The sequence below is a fragment of the Vidua chalybeata genome, chromosome 4, assembly GCF_026979565.1.
Source record: "Vidua chalybeata isolate OUT-0048 chromosome 4, bVidCha1 merged haplotype, whole genome shotgun sequence".
Taxonomy (NCBI): domain Eukaryota; kingdom Metazoa; phylum Chordata; class Aves; order Passeriformes; family Viduidae; genus Vidua; species Vidua chalybeata.
This window is the reverse complement of record NC_071533.1, coordinates 51,168,634-51,189,380: the sequence shown is the minus strand read 5'-3', so window position 1 is coordinate 51,189,380 and position 20,747 is coordinate 51,168,634. Positions and strand designations below refer to the sequence as shown.

At 33.6% G+C, this 20,747-nt stretch overlaps 1 protein-coding gene across 1 annotated transcript in view; it reads right to left on the bottom strand.

The window, feature by feature from the left end:
- Positions 1-20,747, bottom strand: part of ARAP2 (ArfGAP with RhoGAP domain, ankyrin repeat and PH domain 2) — a 115,362-nt gene that overhangs the window by 25,134 nt on the left and 69,481 nt on the right. The window contains exons 17-26 of the mRNA XM_053941660.1: positions 20,406-20,508; positions 19,563-19,761; positions 17,471-17,534; positions 9,739-9,902; positions 8,074-8,286; positions 6,353-6,458; positions 4,347-4,494; positions 3,575-3,643; positions 1,188-1,262; positions 41-158 (exon numbers count right to left, since the gene is read on the bottom strand). Of these exons, the coding sequence (XP_053797635.1) occupies positions 41-158; positions 1,188-1,262; positions 3,575-3,643; positions 4,347-4,494; positions 6,353-6,458; positions 8,074-8,286; positions 9,739-9,902; positions 17,471-17,534; positions 19,563-19,761; positions 20,406-20,508 (1,259 nt within the window). The remainder of the gene's footprint in view (positions 1-40; positions 159-1,187; positions 1,263-3,574; positions 3,644-4,346; positions 4,495-6,352; positions 6,459-8,073; positions 8,287-9,738; positions 9,903-17,470; positions 17,535-19,562; positions 19,762-20,405; positions 20,509-20,747) is intronic.

The window sequence follows — 20,747 nt, the reverse complement described above, 5'->3', positions numbered from 1 at the left end:
TAAAAGCTGATTGACACACATACATTCAAGTGTCACTAACCTAATTCTCCATTATCAAGCACTTCAAAAGCAGCCCAGATATCATCTTTGCTGGGAATAATGTTTTTGATTCCTAAAACATCATTAGTTAATTCCTCTGCTTCCATCAAAGGTGATACCTGTAATAAAAATTAAGTCAGTTTATAATACATTTCAATTACTGATTTCTGATACAGTTCTTCAAAGTCTTCCTCCTTGCAATTGCCCTAAGGGGAAAAAAAAAAAAAAGAAAAAAGAAGATGATAGTAAATATATGAGCTGGAAACCTGTAAAATATCCTTCAGATTCCAGCAGGTTTTCCTTATTTTGTTCTGTAGGATTATAAGATTAAGTTATATTTTTAAGATGACCCTTAACTTGGTAGCTTTAAAGTCATTTTCTCTACCCCAGAAAAATTTGGGAAAAAAATAGCTTTGGTATATTTTCTTAGGTGTGCGAAGATAAATATTAGAGAAGCACCATTTTTTTTTTTATCTTAGCGATGCATATTCCCATTTTTATTCCTGTTTTAAAAAGCATTTCTTATGTGCATATGTCCATCCATGTATACCATCTAGTCCATATATGTACAAACAAAAGTGTTTGAGAGCCATATGCTGAACAGAACAGAAAGGAAACAAAATCAGAAGTGTAATAAAAAATAACAGAACATTACTACATGGAGATGCAGGTGTTTAAATATACTACTAAATAGAAAGCTCAAAAATCTCTATTATAGTTAGTAACAAGCTTTGGTTTCTTAACATTTAAAGAAAGAAGAAAGCCACAGACAAAAAGAAAGGAGGAATGTCATTTCAGTGGTTGTAACTATCAAATAAAACCAACATTCATTGTGTATTTTTTAATGTAGAGTTGGGAAAAATTATACTGTTGTATACTACAGCAAAACTAAAAGAAGACATCTCCGCTTTAAAATTGCCTCATTTTTCTTCAAATTTTTCTCAAAAATTCAAAAATGCATAATAATCAGTCTTTACATAATTTAGGCAACACAGCAAATTCTAAAACAACATATTTAAAAGAACAGCAATAAACATAAATTCATACTTTCATTGTGTACTTATACAAAAACATGTATTAAAATAAATGTGATATACTTCAAGAAAAATTGCTTTACAAAAATCACTGTATCATTTTTATACACTAACCCTGATTATAATACTGCAGTCTGGCTCCTTTCTTTCCACATAAACTTCAATAAGCAAATCTCCAGCCTGGGAAACCTAAAGAATAAAAAATTTGGTTGTTAAAAATTAACATTTTAAGTAAGGACAGTACAATTATTTAATTAGCCTAAGGAAAAAAATACTGATTCCCAGATTCAGGAGAAAAATCCAAACCCTGAATAAGTCCAACAGAATCCTATCAAACAAAATTAAAATTAATTTACATATATACATTCAAGAGTAGGAAAACTAAGGGAGACATGGCATAAATGGAAATTTTAAATTTACATTTAAGACTACAAAGTCTAAGACATGAGTGTATCTCAGTACCTTAAACTGCCAGACCCGTAACTCTGATTTGAAGGTTACTCAGGTTCACTCAGAATCAAAACAGATTAACAGAATTTAAAACAATGAAAAAGGACTGTAACCCCAAAATGACTTAGTTAAAAGTGAGATGAAAAATTACAAATAACAGACTATTTCAGCCACACAGCCATATGTACCTATCAAGAAAATAAAAACTCATTACTACAAATACTGTATTTATGATTCTTAATCACAATGAAAACTTGTCATTACCTAATTAAAGAAGGAATTAAAACAAATCTTCTTGATATCAACCTCTGTTAAATACAGCTCTTCAAATTTGTTGGAGAAAAGGCTAGACTTTGTACACAAGGCTAATGTGGAATAATCAGGTAAAGCAAATTTATGACATGTATAATAATTTCATATACTCAAGACAAATAAATGTTATTTAAGAATGTCTAACAACAAATAACTCAGAAATTAGAAAGGCATTAAATCCAACATTTTATGATCATGACGAAAACTATGATTTATAAGAGGGGATGTAATATTTTCCTTGTTACTAGGTTTGCTCATCTATGGCAATAAAATTATCTTCATGGATGAGAAATTACTTTATTTTTCTAAAGTTAAAAATGTCTCATATTTTGCCTGCTCTAATTCCCTTTTAGTAAAGTCATAAGCATCTTCAAAAGGTTGCAATTCATCTCCAGTACCAAAAAGTATTTCCTAAAAAATAAGTGATGATCAGAGCATAGGAAGAAAAATTAAGGCAGAAACAGGGACTCACCAGAAGGTGTAGCATTCTATTAATAGGCAAATATAAAGAATTAATAATCAAATTAACACTAAGATAACAATGTTTGTCTTCATTTTTGAGAATGGTACTGATGCTACTTATTTATATATTACTATAAACAGAGGAAAAGGTTAAGAAAAGTATATAGAAACACATATATATCAACATATATATATATACATATATATATATATAAACAGTTGAGCTTTGGGATACATTTTGACCAATTTATAGAAGCTAAGATTACATTCCTATAGAAAAATAATTGGCAGGGCTGAATTTTAAAGAACATTCACATTCTGATAAACAGCAACTTTTAAGTTAGTTTCGTCTTTGAGAATAGAAAACTAATGGAAACATTTGTGAGGAAAAGCATTACAAAGCTACTTTGAAGAAAGCTGCTTAATTATAGTGGCACAGACTCAAAAAGTCTCATTTAGTTATAAAATTTGCTTTTCAGATGATATTACAGAAAAAGGTTGGAAATAAGAATGAAGCTGACACATGATTTCCACTGGGCTCACATAAACAGCCGTATGGAGAGAAAATGTGATGTAAATTACTGCAACAGCTGGCATAAGTATATGGTGGACAGAAAATGAAAAGCGACTAATGAAGTGCCACCTGGAACAGAACTTCAGTGACATTTCAGACATCTGAACTTTGAGTAATTCAGCAGAAATTCAGTTCCGTTGTTCTCTGAACATTCTGCATCACCAAATATAAATGTACTGGGGCAACCTATAGTTAGTATTAAGTATTAATAATACTTTACTAATACTACATTTAGTATAGTAATACTATAGTTAGTATTAAGTATTAATAACCCAGAGTATTAAGTATCTACATCACTGATTTTCCCACATATATGCACATATTTTGATGCAATGATGTCCGACTATCAGTTGTTAAATGTAAAGAATTCTTACAATTCATAATTGTAGCTGTTTGAGGCCTAAGTTTCCAATTACCCATGACACTTACATGATTACAGTGCTGCTGTTACAACATTCAATTGCACCACATCAATAGTTTTAACCCTAACTGGAAGCCGGTGGCAAACTGCTGTGGAGAACTGATGAGCAGAGTAAGAAGGTGAGCCGAGCCACTTTATCTCGCACCTGGTTCAAGCATGACTTAGCAACTGTGCAGTGCCTGGGGTGATGCTGTCTCAGTGATGAACAGAAGAGCACCCACACCTATGTACAGAGATGTTAAGGCCTCACTCCCTTTTATCCACGCCTAACTGGACACTTACCTGAGTGTCTTTCCACTTTGTAATAAAACTGTTCTCTATGTCCATTTGTTTGACTTGGTCTTCATTTATCTGTATAAATAAATAATTTTGGAGTGATTAATAATAGTTATGGTAACAATTGCACATACCACCAATCATGTTCTCATAGAAGCAGGTATGCAAAATATTCTATCAGTCAGAAACAGCTCTTCAATGATGGGACTCATTATAAACTTCATGGAATACTGGGTATTGAAACAGAGAGCAATCAATGAAAAACAACTAAACAATGTTATAGTGGCACAGTCAACTCCAAATCAAAATGGCCAATATAAATTGCTGCTAGTAGTAGCTTTTCTGTCCAATTGGATTTAACATTATTTCTGGGTCTAAGGAACAAAACAAATTGTAATCACAGCTCAGAGACTAAGAATACAAAATCCTTCCATGCTTCAGTTCTGATCAGGCCTATAAAATTTGATTAGAAACATTATTTTTAATAGTCATAATGATAACATTTTCTTAAATTTAGTAAGCTTTTGACAGCAAGGAGAATGAGCATTATTTTGGAAAACTAGCTCACAGCATCCCATAAACAGTCTTTCCTACACAGATTAAACTAACTGGGGAATAAAATCTAAAGCAGGCCAAAGAAAAACATCCACTGAATTAGAATTCAAAAATCCTGTAAATCCTCAGCTCTTGAACTAGTAGGAAGACCATTTTAAAGCAGATTTTTGTAATTTTGAATCTCTAACATCCAAGCAGATAAGATACACATAACGATACCTACATGAAAAAGTTGCACATAATTTTTAATTAGATCTTCAATTACATTGACTTCTTCATTAGTTTGGCCTTTAGTCTGAAATAAGCATGAGGAAAACACCACGGCTAAATTCTGAGGGTTCATTTGGTTAATTTCAGAACACTTCTGAACCCTGTTGAAGGAAAAATAAACATATTTAGACAGTTTCATTGTTCCTTTGATTGTCTGAGGCTCCTTTACAGAATATGGAGAGCACTTCAGAAAAGGTAACTACATGAAATGCAATGAAAACATGTACTATTACTTATTTATTTAATATGTGTTTATACTCGATTTCTCATTACAGAAATGAAAACTTTCTAACTGCATTTCAAGTGATATCAAAATTACTTAGAATAGAAAACAATAAAACCAGAATAGAATACCTGAGTTAGAAGGGACCTATAAGAATCATCTAGCCCAACTGCTGGATTGCTTAAGCGCTGACCAAAAGCTAAAGCACGTTGCTAAGGCACTGTCCATCTGCAGTGACAGGTTTGGGTCATCCACCATCCCTCTAAAAAGCCTGTTACAATGTTTAACCACCCTTTTATTAAGAAATGCTTCCTAATGACATGTTGGTACTTCTCTGGATGCAGTTTTGAACCATATCCATGCACCCTACCACGGGATACCAGGAAGAAGAGATCAGCACCTCCCTCTCCCCTTCCCCTCCTCAGGAAGCTGCACAGATCAATGAGGTCACCCCTCAGCCTCCTTTTCTCTGAAGCAGAAAAGCCCAGAGTCCTCAGCCACTCCCCACAGGCAATTCCTTCCAGCCCTTTCACCAGCATTGTTGCCTTCCTCTGGATGCATTTAAACACCTAAATGTCCTTTAACCGCAGACCCCAGAACTGCACACAGAGCTCCAGGTAAGGCCAAACCAATGCCAAATACAGTTTCACTATATTATATAATGTAAGTATATCCTACAAACTTGAGATCAAAGATCAAACAAAATGTGGAAAGAAATTAGGTCCTTCTTAGTTCCTATCCCTAGGGTAAAGCTTTCATATCAGTTCTGTTGTTTACATAACATGCCCTCTTTTAGAGGCAAACACTTTAAACTACCATAGAATTTTGGCTGTTAAATGCATTAATTCATACTACTTTCAGAACAGATGGAACATCATATTAATATCTCTAACTGGACAGCTTAGAAACTTCTTAAACACAATATGTAGTACAATCTTTATCCAAATAAGGGCACCAATCAATTTCATTATCACATAAATATTTTTAAATTACATTAGCTATGTACCTGTCTACGTACCATGATTTCCTAACACAACATCCTGTAAAGAGAAGTTTCTACACATTCTATACTCACTGCAATTCACCAAAAATACAATTTGACTTGTTCAATAGATGATATAACATAGACCAGTACTATTTAACCATGACACCTCAGAATCATCCTGTCACTTATTTTTTTACACATTTTCTGCCCCTTATTTGATCTAGGAATAAGTCATGACCTTTGGTGCTTAAATAAGTTTGTATTTTGGATATTCTCTACCACCTACCTCAGTTGTAAAATGAAGCACTGATGAAAAACAGAAAGGGTAGGTAATTCTCAAAGTTATTATGTGCAAAACAGATTGTGGAGAAGGACATTTTCACTGAAAAAAATATTTTAATTTCAAGAACCATTTGCAACAATCCTCTGGAAGACTAGCAGACTGGAGTAAAATGAAATTGCATAAAGAAGCTACATCAAAAATTACTCTATTTGGACACATACACTGGCAGCCCTCTCTCTCTGTAAGGCTGTTCCAATGCATTAATTTTTATAGATATCTACTGCTAAAAATACAACCAAAGAAAAAACACATTATCAATTAAAGGAATTCAAAAGTAATTAATCGCTGCAACTAGATAAGCTTTTGTGATTACTAGCTATTGAAACAAGCCACGTTTCATATATTGTAGAGTTATACTGAGAACACATTATAAGAATTTCTCTGCTACAATGCATTATTTGCAATGACCTGTAAAGATGTTCAATCAAAGCAGCCAAAGTTGCTCTATTGACTGGTGGAAGACTCCGAATAAAAGCTCTGTACTTCCTCACACGCTCCTTTTCATTCTGCGTATCTGCCAGAAAATAATCATCGTTGAGCATTAATAACAATGCACACTAAAAACCAACAGCAGTTCTCATTAACTGTATCAGCATCATCTAGTCTTTTAAAATCACTATTTACCAAATCAACCTCTTCTTCATAAAGGCAATGCTGACAATATAGTATTAAAAAAATCTACTATTGTACACCAGTTCAGAGAAACACCAATAAAGAGGGACAGTTCTATATTCAAGCACCCTTTGCCACTGTTTAAGACTAAAGCCCAGAACAGCAATTGCATTTTCTCTCAAAGCATATTTAATTTGTAGTTTGTGCATGTACATGTATGAGTGCAACTGTGTTTGCACAAGTGCAAATGTACTTCTGAGTTATCAGCAATGAGAAAGGAAAAGATCTTTTCATATTTTAAATATTTACTGGAAAAGTGTGTGAAGGCACAAAGTAGTTTAAGGATCTAAGCATATATAAGACTGATTAGAGGAGCACGAAGGGAAAGGGCTGATAAATAAGTTACATACAGCTGAACAATGGCAAGGTCGATGGCAGGAATTCCAGTTTTGGGAATGACCATATCTGAAACACAACCACAGCTCTCTACCTTAAGTCTGCCGCCCTGTGCTGCCCCCTTATGCTCAGGGCATAAACAAAGTTAATGCAGATTGTATTTATAAAGCTAGTTTGCTTTTCCCTCTCAGTCCCTTGCTTCTCTCAAGTTTCTGAAAAGAAAGCACAGAAATCTTCTGGATGATTGATGGTGCTCTCCACTAACTACTGACTATGTTTTGGTTTCTTTGGTAATTGGAAGAAAAACTAAATAACAAAACAACAGTGTAAAGGCCTTCTACTCCATTTCCTTAAATGTTTTAGTCTTCCTAGCAGTACCTTCTGTATCACTTAACAGGACAGGATTTTCTGTTGTAAAGCTGAAGTAGAATTTTAGCCATGTGTACAGATCAGGAAGGGGAATCATTGTAACACCATTACAAAGATCTGACAAATCTAAACTGCCTCAGAACTTATGTTTTCTGATGCAATTAATCATGTGGTAAGTGAATAAACTCTTAATACTTTTTCCTCTAGTCTTTGTAATTGAGTTTAAAGGTCGAAAATATGTAATATTGATAATATTTTAATTTCCTGAAAGTCTAGTGGCTCATATTAAAGCAATATCCATAGAGTTGAACTTAAATAAAATCAAAGAGGAATATGCTTTTAATATCTCTTTATAAAGACAAAATGTGCCACACAGAAATATGCATGTGTGACTCCTATGCATTAAGATAGAAATTAACATTCTGTCAGCATTTCCCATGCATCTCTTACTGCTGTGCCTGCAATTTTATAGCACAGTTTGGCAGGGAAACCACTTGTTTCTTGCAGTTTGCAAATATTGCAATATAGAAACTAACACTTTAAAAGAACATTATAAAAATCATCTCTGATTAACATGCATCTATTGCAGCCATCCTCCAAATATTTTTTTCCTCACTACATTGTTTTGCTAGTTATGAAATAATATAGGTAAGTAAATAATATAGGGTAAGTAAATTAACAACCCCCTCAAATTTGATACTGGAAAATGTACATATAACATTTATTGTATTGAATGCTATTGAATACCTTACCTAATGCAGAGATCCAGAATGGATAAAGTTCTTTAGTGAGAAGTGCATCATCTATTTGAGAAAGAAAACTTTTCAGAACATCCGTCACATCTTCAAGTTGATGTTTTCCTGCTCTTAGTTTAACACTTCTTGCATCTTTTTTGAAGCTTTCCAGCAGTTCGGCCACATTGGAAGAATCACCATTCTTAAGATAGATTTGCTTGCTACCTAAACCTAAGGCAGAAAAATACAGGAGAGAAAAATAAATGAATGTAAAATTAAGTATTCTTTCAAAAATTCTGGACATCATTATATGAAAATTATATGTGGCTGCCAAACAATTATATGTGGTTGCATTTCCTAACAGTATCTTTCTAATCTTTTACGGATACTCCCTTTGTTAGTGAAAACACTGCCAAGTCTTCTTATACGCAAGTAGAACCTCTTTGCAAAAATACTCATCATAATAGTAAGCAAGCCTGGGATCACTATTTCAAGAGCATTCTATTGGCACTTCAAATCCCCAAATCTCTTCAGGGCTTCCTAAAACAGGACTTTCAAAAGGCATAGCAAAGAGAAGAAGTTTTGATTATAGGTATTATATTGCACATAAAACACAGCTGCTTTCATGAGAAAACTCCTTTTATTTTATTACTCTACAGATGAACTCAGCTTAAGACTCAAAGTATTATTGTATTCATCCAACCTGAAATATTTTATTCTTAAAAGCCTGAAGTTAGTAGAAAACACCCTTTTTTCTGATTTTTCTCATGTCTGGAAGACACCAGTCAGCTACTATTTTATATGTTTAAAAAAATCTACTAAAGTCAAATTAAAAAGAAAATGTATAGTTTAAAATTAAGTCATGACTACCTTCAATCACTGCATATGTTATTGTAGTTAAAACTTTTGTTTTTTAAAACTTGAGTTCTATTGCTAACCATTCAAAATAATTTAGCAAAAGCTTTTTTTTCCTACTTTTAGGCACTAAGTATAACCCAAATACAACTATTTACAATAGTGCAGTGTTGCCCTGTCCGAAGGTTATTTAGTTAAACTTCAATGACTCAAATAGAAATCATACTGACAGAGGTTATAGACACATTTATCCCAAAGACATATTTGTAAAGGGTTGATATGCATGTAGCAATCTCACAAGAAAACTCATGAATTTGCAGTAGTAAAAGTACACGAACATCATCTGCATATAACCTAATGCCACAGAAAGCTGGCAAAATTTACTTAAATAAATGGTAACCAACTATACATCCTTAGGTTATTTCACTGCAAAAACAGCAGCCTAAGACTGAACTCAACTCCACAGTTAATGCCTGCTTCCAAGATATGTTCAGACCACAGCTTTTCCAGGTTTGCAGAGTTTATTTTCTGGGCTGAGTTTTCTGCACTAGGGCAGTGGACCCCAAGGCTCAGTTTCATAAGGCAAACAACACAAAATTTAAAATAGAAAAGTGTCTATAAGGGCATTTACCAAGTTGTATTTCCCCAAAATGGCCATTCTCAGCCATGTGGTAGTGTATTGCACCATCTCATTAAAGAATGGCAAGGCTACTGAGGGGCATACTTTTACTTTAAGTAATATATAAACTCATTCAATAGGACCTGGTACTGGGGGCGCTTAGATATTATACAAATGATCTTAGCTTGACTAAAATCCACTCTACTTACCATACTGTGTAACAAACGCTATGCAGCTGTTCACTATAATAGGGACATCATTTTTGCTGAGCTGCTGATCTTGCAGTGCATTACCATCTGTACCTGCTGCTTTTTCAATTGCAGTATACCAGACCATGAAATCCAGCTTTGTATGGCCATGGATGTACAGCGTTCTGAAAATTATAAAAATATTTTGAGTTCAGGAAAGAAATGAAAAACTGATGTTATTGTACCATGGCAACAAAGCAGATGTTCAGAAAATAAAAAAAAAATATATATATACTTGGAGTAAGACATCAAGGCACCTTTCACCACATAAAGCTGTGATAGTGGTCTATTGTTACAGCATCTTTTTTTTTTCCAAATTCATCTGTATTACCAGTGCCATTAAAAAATGAAAGAAGATCCACAAACACTGTAACAAGCCTTTGAAAGAACCTTCCAGTATTTTAATTACTCTTCTTCAGTTTTGCTGCTACATTATGCATTCATATGTCCAAGCCATGGCCAAGAAGGAAACAAATTTAGAGACAACTTTCAACACTGTAAAAAGCTTTCCTTCTTTTGTATTCACACCCTAAAACATCCCAGACACCCACCAACCTCTTCTATAGAGTAGCTGAGACATACTGAACTCCCTTCCATACAGTAGTATCAAAATGATCACCCACTACCACAAAGTTAAGGAACATATATGAAAAAGCTATGAGTTGAAGCAGAGTAAGTTAATGCAACACTGCCTGTGTCTCAAAGCCCAGCCTTGTTCTGACTCTTTTATTTAAGCATGCTACAGTAATCTCCTGTGTGGCACCCTGACAAGCTAGCTTCTAAGAGAAAATATCAAAATTGAACAGTTTAAGGGGGAATGTCCAACCATATGCATGTGTGTAATAAACAGCTGTTTAAAGCGTTAAAAGACATGTAAGGGATCAGTTTTCACTAATGACCATTTATTTGCTAATTAGGATAAGTCAAAATGCTCTACTGAATTCTATAAAAACAGTTTCATGTAAATAGAAAATACATTTACTTTGATTATTTCATTTTTAGAGGGGGGAAGCATTTTATATTATGAGGGAATACTTAATTTCATTTCTTTTTGTTAATATCTTTCAATTTTGCTTTTATAAATGTTTCCGTTCTAGCACTCCTATCTTGGTAGGAAGTGGGGCTGCAGTCAATGTACTACATATACGCAGCCAGGATCTGAACTTTTCTCAGGATCCACCATACAGACTGAGCCATAGAGCAGCAGAGTAGATGACACTAAAATATTTCATCCCACTGGACCACGTTTTTAGGAAGTCTTTACTTCATCACTTCAAATGAAGTAATGAAGTCATGTTAATGACCACATATGCCTGTATAGTAGAAGCACATTCTTTCCCTTCCACTAACAAAAAAAAAAAAAAAAATTTCAAAAACTTCTCCTATTTTTGCAGCAAAATGAGTGAGCCTAAGTCAGTGCTATCAAAAGTTTCCTTAAGACTTGTCAAAACAGGTAGGTCTCAACCAATGCCTTCCAAAGAATACATCACCACATTTTGGGGTATTGCTACTGCCATACATATACAAGGAAAGTAAAAGCTTTGAAGTGAGTAGAAAAAAGTTTGACAGTGCAAGATACTCTACACGTTTCCTACTATTATTCACAGACCAGAAGAGGTTAGGACAATGATTTATAAAGATTTATGGTGCTTTCCAACACAAGAAATGTACATATATATGCATATTACTGGTGTTTGTTTCCCCTGCAGAACAGCAGGACTCACATTACAGTATTATGCAAAAGGATAAATGGAAGTCTCAACAGATTATTTTTTATCCAAAGAATTACAATATATACAGAAAGCACGTACTGTAAAGTGAAAATATTATTACTTCTAAACAAGAAAAGGGCAACTCTGCTGCATATCAATGAATTGATACGAGAGGAGGAGAGAAAAAGTACCGTACTGAACTTCAAAGGTCATATGAACTTATCAGCATTTTTCATAGAGATACGAAAGTCTAATCATGCACCTGTCAATCAATTGTTGTGATATATGAAATACCTAAACTATGTGGAAAAGATCACCTTGTACTTTATGGATCTTTCCATCTTCCCCTCAATGCATCACATCAGAAAGAAGATTTCAGAAGTACAAAGTGATGATGTTCTCGTTGTTTTCTAAAATTTGAGAAGCTGTTGCGCTCAGTTCAGTTACAGAGGAAGAGGCTACTTAATAATTAGCAAAGAAAATGTGGTATTTGTTTAAGTTGTAGTCCCATGGGACCAACACATAAAGAGAACTTGCTAGTAAGAAATATAAATATGAAAATCATACTGCTATCACAGAACCTGGACTGTTCATAGAAGGCAATGAATTATTTTTGAAAAAATTATACTTGCCCAGTCAAAAATCTCCTGAGTGGCAGCATCAAAAAGTAGGATAAATCAGTGGTGTGTTGCACCACAACAGCAAAGAAGGGAGAAAAAAAAAAATAAACTAGTGCCAGACACATTCCAGAACTCAGTCAATTTCCCATGGAAGTGGCTTAAAAAGCTCATCTCAAACCTCAATAATTTTTGGCTGAGAGAGAACACACCTGGAATAAATTTAAATCAGAAAAACAAAACAATTTAAAAATAAGATGTTTAAAGCAGTCCTTCTCATTTTAGTCCTTCCAGACAAATGTAACAATTTTTTTCCCCTAATTGGAAAGGATTTTTTTATCTCCTCGAACCCGGAAGTAATGAAAAGGAAAAGGGAAATAATTTCCAGCAGAAGACCAGAACTTTCCTTAAGCACAGTAGAAGTCTTCTACAGAACTTCATGAAACAATGGAGATAACTTTGCAGATTTAACCTCTGTGTTCATCTCTTTCATAGAGTTTTCAGACAGAATTAATAACAAATACATTCATTTCTCACTGAACTAATTGTCATTATCAAAATATAAAGTAATATTAAACCCCAAGGCTTAAGACTAAACATAAACATAGGCTGAAATATAGTGATGTCCCATGTAGCACAAAACTGAGGAATTTAAAGAGCTTATAGAAGCAATCATGATTGTAAGAATTTGTACTGTAATGTTTATGAAGATCTACCATGCAGATTACCAACTATTTTCCACAGACTCAAGCAAAATGCATTCCTTCAATACAAATGCACTGCCTTCTATAGTACATTTACACATGTGCTATTTTTGCAGTTCTAAAAATTGATAAAGATATCACATTTCATAACAAAGAGTTAGCAATAATGACATGGTGAAAAATGGCAGAATTTTTACTATGTTGTGTGAAGCACATACAGTCCATAGCCAAGAAATTAATAATTTAAGTACTCAAACAAACAAGGCAGCCTGCCAACAAAGATTTCTGCCTTAGTGAATTGAGAGAATTGAATTGGCACAAGTGACTGCAGCAGATCAATGAGTCTCAACATTGAGGAAGCTACCATTACCTACACAGCTTTATTGTTGACTACCAGCACATCCTTCTGCCCGAGCAGTCAGACAGACAACAGATGCGACCACACTTCATCCACAAGAGTGCAAAGATGTCTCTTTAACGCATCCTGCAAAGTCCCCTAGCTTTAGCTATGTCTATAAGCTTGGCTGCACAGCTGTGCAATGGGAAGCAGTACTAATAGGTGATTTTGGGTAAGGGGGGGCAGGGAGAGTGAGAAACAGACATCAGCACAACTCAGTGCCCTCTGGCAATTCCCACATGATTCTAATAATTTACCTGTCTGAAAACAGAGGTACTAAGAATGTAAATATCAATATGAAATTATTTTGGAAAATCAAATTGCAACTGAAGCATGGATGTTCCATTAAAAATTACTGTTAAATGTAACCAAGCAGTATTTCTTCAAGGGACTCTTCAAAAGGTCTTACATCCAGCATGCTATATTGGAAGCACAAGTCCTTTCATCTGACTCTTAAGTTTATATTAATTCTGGATTTTAGAATTTTGTGCCCATAACTGCATTTTATGAGAAAACTTACTGCTATCATCAAAGAGTTAAGAAGAAAGCACTGAATGAACCATCAGCCTAAAGAAATTGTGCCAGTATGTAGAGAAGGTTTATTATCCATAATAAGAAACAGCTAACTACATCAGAAGCATAACAGGGGAAAAAAGCACCATCTGGATTACATTAAGGTCTGAAAACATTCACTGACACCTAAGAGAGAGCTTAAATTATTTCAGAAGAATATGAGAAATGTTTGACACTGAACTATCTGATAACTGTTTCTTTAAAGTGTATCATTACAGATTTTGCATTAAATTCTACATATAGAATATATATTTAAAAACTACTGTATACAGATGTTTTCAGAAACTTTCTTCTTTTCATTGCGCAGATCCCTCTGCTGGCCTCTGCTGAATTCCATGTGAATAGCTGTTTCACCAATATGTTATGCAACTTCTGTTTGGATAGCGACAGGAGGTCAAGTATCACCAGTCACTTCAAGCATTTTAAAAATGCAGAGATCAAGGGAAAAAATCCAAATTGAATATGGATCAAATCAGAGGACAACTCTGAGTGTAAAGGGAAGCCTCAAATACAGAAAACCTTAAAATGGTTTGCCACTTCTAGCAAGGAGTCAAGAAGCATTTCAACTATGAAACTAGAATATTTCAGCTATTAAAGTGAAAAGCAAGAAGAGGCAAATGGCCATCTGATTAGGGTGTAAAACTATACAGCACAGTGCTGTGAGAAGTCAAGATTTCCAGCTGAGTTAGATACAGTTCTAGCAGTGCAGATAATATGCTCCAATAGAGACCAGAATGCAATAAAATTCCAGTAGGTGTTAAAAAAAGAGCATGTTCTGTAATTCACTTTAGTGAAGATACACAAACACAAGCATTAACATGCATGAGATCTGAAAAAAATGTAGAATTAAAAGTCATCTAGAATTATCCTGAAAATTTACATTGAGCTTCAAAACATTGAGTACATTGTGCTTCAAAAAAGACAACAATCTTCAAAAGAGATGCAGTCTTGTGGTTTCAGAGATCTGTTAGTGTGGATCAGCCTCTGATGATATGCTGTTATCTGGTATGATTGCCACCTCTTATTTCTGAGCTGATAGACATCATCAGCCGAACATGTCATACAGAGAATAAATGAACAGCAGGGTGCCAAGAAGAAAGCAGGGTAAAGGAAGGGGTGGTAAAAAACGAAAAGGCAGGAGTGGATTGTTCTAATATCTAAGACATTTTGGGAAAATTTCACATGCCTTTTTTGGTAGTATTGTCTCTGAATTCTTGTATTTTATACAAGCTCTAAAGTACTATGTACATTATGTCCCAACATTAATTGTAAATTCCTCTTCTGAGTAGATATGTAACCAATTAATGTTAAATTTTTGTATCCCAAATTTATTATTTTTAAGAATCAAGAATTCATAGATTTATTACATTGTAATAATTTCAGCAGTAAGACTTGAAGTTTTTATAGTTTCTGAAAATGTTTACTTGCATATGCAATCATTTTTAAGTGAGAAGTCCATTTGTAACAACTGAAGTCATTCTTTTACCTAGTAATTAAACGAAAAGGTGTGAAACAGGAAGATATGATACATGTAAATGTGTGACTTTCCCTAATTAATCACCCAAAGACTGAGACTTGAAACAAAAGACATAAGTATTTGTAAGAAAATGAAAGTCAGTAGAAAAATACCTCAAGGAATTTTCATAAAATTTTCTAATAAAATGTAACGAGACACTTTAAGGAATTCACCACATTTATTTTTTTTTATGCAAAGGAGGGTGGCTTTTTTGATTTGGTTTATGGTCGTTGGGTTGTTTTTTTTTCTCCTAAACTATTTCAAATTCTGGAAAAATCTTACTTGTTTTATTTAATTCTTTCAATACTACTCTTTCTTTATTTTATAATTTATCCTGCATTTAAGTGACAAATAAATTAACAAGAAAGTCATCAGCTACACAGAGTCTCTTCCAAGTGATCAATCTGTGCCAAAGTTGACATTAGACAAGTGCCAATACAAAATAACAGACAGAACAGGAAAACTAGAAACTTTGACATTTCATTTAGTTGATGCTGATGACATCTCAAGGTATTAATTTATCTAGAGCTTGGAGGAGCACAAAGAGGATTAGTGGCTTTATTTCCATTTACAGTAATTGAGTCTAAAGACAAATGTAATTTTATATTTAATCATCTTCCACACACACATTAAATTGCTTATCACGTTAAAATGCCATCTCATACAACTGCACTGCACACCTGGATAGTTCTGAAATAATATCCTAAAAAACAATCACCGTGCCAAAGCCTATACACCCATATGGCTTTCCATGCTTAAGATATTGTGAAGACTATGCATTTAAATTCCTTATGGCAGACTTCAGTGAAAAAAATTAAATATATTCATGTCCACCTTAAATCAGCTAGTGTCCCTGTTGAAATTATTTTCAAATTTTCCAGAATTTCCCTTAAACTACTGAAGTGATTCAGGGAAAACCTACCCTCACTCAAAAGAAATATCCTAATGAAATAAATTATAAACCCTGACTTGGAGGTAAAAGTTTTGCTCAGCATTAATACCTACGAAATTATATGCATGGTTTATATCCATCTTTTGCACTGCACCTAGAAGAGGATACCTCAGGTTCCCTGTTTGACGTATGTAGCTTACTTAACGCTGCATCTTTCAAGATGCTTTTTTGAAAAAAAAAAAACCCAAACAAACATAAAACCCAAAACAAATCAAACCAATAAAAAGCAAACAAAAACCCCAAAACAAAACAGAATGCCCTCCCAAAAAGACAAGAAAAAGTGTTTCCTTCTAACTTGCGTAGCCTTACTCAGTTCTGAAACTTATACAATACCCTAGAAAGAGTTAAAATTCAGAACACTCATGTTACAATGCATTTCTGACAAGCTATTCCAACTCTCAATAGATGTCAATGGAATCTAGGAAGTTTTTTTTTGTTTGCCAAAGAGAAAACACCCTTCATTTATTAACCTACTATTGGCTGCTCAAAAGACTGTATAAATACTGTACTACTTAAAACAGACTCTTGCCCAATAATCTGTCATTGAAATAAAAACAGCCTCAACCTATTAAAAACTAAGAATTGTTTTCCACAATTTTTACTTTCATCTTTGAATTTGTTGAATATTTGAGGCAGGAATACCTACCTCATCTCAAGTTCCAACCTCCCCTATCATAAATACGACACAGTCATCTCGGCCAAATATTACCTACTTGGAAGCAGATATGGATCATATTTGCTTCCTAAGTATGCTTTTTCCTAGACAGTATATTGTTAACTGAGATCAGATATTATAATAAGATTAAGCAGAGGACTCATTCATATCCTGTCAAACCTGACCTAGGCAGATTGAGATACAGAACTCTCAGACATAAGAACAATTGAAAACTCAAGTAGTTTGTAGTAAAAGCTCCAAAGAAGTACTCTTTTTTTACAAGGTAAAAGGAGTTAGCTCCTTTTGAAGAAATCATTATTGGCAGACTAATCTGGGAATAATTTTCTCAGTGGGAAAACAGTTTTTAATTAAGTAGTGCTTGTTAACATTTTGTGACCCAGACATAAAATGTAATTAATGCACAAAGATATTCTCTCCTTTAAAAACTCTGAAAATTTACTCTCTTGCTAGCAACCCTAAGTGAAAAAACTCCAGAACTTATCAACAATAATGCTAAGATATCACTATAAAAAACAGAACAAATATTTTTTCAGATAGGAACCTTACCTTCCTTTTTCAACGAGCAGCAGGACATCTATTCTCTCTCCATTTTGCATCACACTGCTGGTTGCTGGAAACAAAACACATACACATTCATATGACCTTCACAGACACATATTTATAGACAAGCACATATATGCATGCACATACAGACAGACATGTTTTTTTCAAAGTGATCTCCAGTGGCAAAAGAAGCATGGAGTTCCTAAACTCTGCAAATAAAGAATGCTTCTGATAATAGAAACAAAACTCCACACAATACCACACCACATTTTCATTTAAAAGAAAAAGTAACACAAAACATTATCAAGAAAGTTTAAACATACTTTTTAATGTGAAAACATGCTACAGTGTTTTATTATACTCAACTTGTAAATACAAGTTGTAGAAGACATAATGATTCAGAAGTAAGCTGGATTTTAGAATCCATTAACTTTTTGCACCTTAATGGCTGCACATATTTCCAATAAGACAATGCAAGTTATCTGTTTAGCATGAAGATCAGTGCTACCCTTCTTTATGCTGCCTTATGTTATCCCTGCTAAAAAAAGCAGCCTGAAAAACACCTATAATTGTACATAACACATCAAATACATCTGGATAGCTTTCAGTTGCACGGCTTAAAAACTATACCGTGCACTAAACTAAAACCAGTAAATTAAATAACCTGCCTACTAATTTGAAATTCTGAAAACTTAATTTCTCAAAGTGTGTGTCATATATAATCCACACCTTATTTCAACTAATTCCCAGAGAGAGTCAAGTCCTAAATAGCAATAAAAACCAATGAACACATTGCATGTTATATGCTGGTTTTGTATCATACATACTCCTAGCCTCATCTACATTTACTGAGTCAAATATTAAGAAGGTAAGTTACTATACTTTCACAAATGATTCATTAGTTTTCAAGTTTCATTTACGCAAATTAGTATTAAGAGTGGAGCAGATATATTCTGGAGAAAGCAGAAATCAAAGAAAAGAGTATGGATATATAATATTTCCAAGAAATACAACTAATATTAAAAACCCCAAGCAAAACTAATTCTCTACTGAAAGTCAAAAGTGTTTCATTTTTATACATGAGATATAATATACACAGATTTTGCACGCTCTTATGATTCTGGCAGAGGCAATTACAGTTGCATCATCAAAAAAATATCAGGAACAGTTCTCTTTATGCCTAATCTTTTAATTCTGAATTAGGATCAAAAGTATTCACAAGTTAAAAGACACCTAGAGGCATAAAAACATTCCTGATTAAAAACCACCTTAATGGTGTTATTTACACCAAATATAAGGTGGCAGTAAATAAACAGTAGAAAACCCAATGGCATTTAGGCAAGCTCCTGCAAAACAGCCCACAATCTTTCAGCATTTATAAAGAGTATCATCAATAAAGAGCTAAATTATCTTCTCTATGTTACTTTGTTATAAACCTCAAACTATATGTATTTTTCTATGTAACATATTGCCTTGTTCAGTATAAAAACAAGTCAGGTAGATATGCTTAAAAGTGGGTTCAGAGCATAATTACAAACAATGACATAAAATTGGTGATAGAAGACCATTTGCACAAATATTCTTATCTCTCCATATCGTGATATTGAGCAAATAATATTTTTACTATCGGAAAAGAAGTCTATTAGTCTGTGAAACATTTTTCCAAGAGAACTATAATTTTCCACTATGTTTGAGTATTTTAAAACTAGAGTTGTCAATCATCTCAAGAATGTGTTCTGCAGTGAGTATTTCTGCCATGTCAAAAATATGAGACAATAATCCCAAAAGGTTGTATATTATTATTCAATTCTGTACTCTTGTAAGAAAGATACTGCTGCAACTGGAACAAAAACTGTCATCATTCATTTTAAAGCTGTGAAAAATTTCTCTGGCATGTGCCAAAAAGTACGAAAAAAAAACCTCAAGACAGAAATTAACCAAACCCCATATTTAGATAAGAATTGGAAAAACATCTGACTCATGTGAAGGAATAGTTACTGAGCTTCCCAATATTTATTACTTTGAAATGTAATAGAAATGTCCTTAACGGTGAATTAATCCCGCAGAACATTTTCTGAATACTAGATGTTCTTACTTAGTTCTTGCAATCTCCTTAGATATATGGAATCTTCTTCAGCATCCTCCATTTCAAGACAAAAATAAAGGCTCGACTTCTCTATAGCAAACCAGCCTTTTCTCCACTGATCCAGGTTATGGCAATCTTTGTAGTACAGCTGCCCAATAAGGTCACAGTCTCGTTCCAACAATGATTCAGCCAGCGGGGGAACAAAATGCTACCAAAGAAAATGGGGTGAGTCAGATGAAGAAAAAACCCTCTGCCCCTAAAAAACAAAATCAAAATATTGCAAATCTACAGGATTCTAGGATGAAGGTCACAGTAAAAAGATAAACAAAACTTTGAGCTATAAAGCCCACATTCATAATTCCATAGATACACTAAATTTCAAATATAAAATCAAGTTTAACATTTTTTCCATTCATGCTCTACAATTAAAAAAGTTTTTGCTTTTAAACTACCATTGATTTAATTAGCAATTTGAGTCTTAACATTTGGAATAGTATAAAATATGGCATCGCTTTATGAATTCCATTTCAGCAAATAAATTTAATACAATTGCAACCATAAAAAACTTAGCTGAAATATGCAGTATATGACTTTATACTGGAGCATGTTTAATATATTCTTAAGGTCAGCATTAAAATGCTGCTTCAATTCCTTTCACATTTTATTTTATTATCTTGTTGCAAACACTAAATCACAAAAGTTATTTCTTCCTGCTGCTCAAGAAACCTTTACATGCAGGAGAGATCAGTGTTCATCAATAATGACTTCTCAAAGATTTTAAGCTAACAATGGCACTTTATTATTTGTGCCAAGGCTCCTGGCCTAACTGAAAAAGATAATAATCAGTATTACCTTAGCTATTGCTGAAGTCCATTTTCTTTGTGAACGTGCAGTTTCAGCTCCAAACAGAAAAACACGTTCTGACAGTAAGTATATTTCAAATGTAAAGATGCCCCTAAAGCAAGTAAGAGAAGAAACAAAAATGTATTTAGTCTCCAAAAGTGTAGACATACAAGTGTCTTATTTCACTATTTTTTCATTCTTTCATATGTAAGGAATGGAATGCATCTGCATTTCTCCTCCAATATGACAAGTACAGTCTACTTAATAATGAAGCACTTTAAAATACAACAGGATCAAAGTACTTTGCATGTCAATAACACATGTTTAGAGGCTACGGTATAATAGTTTTTT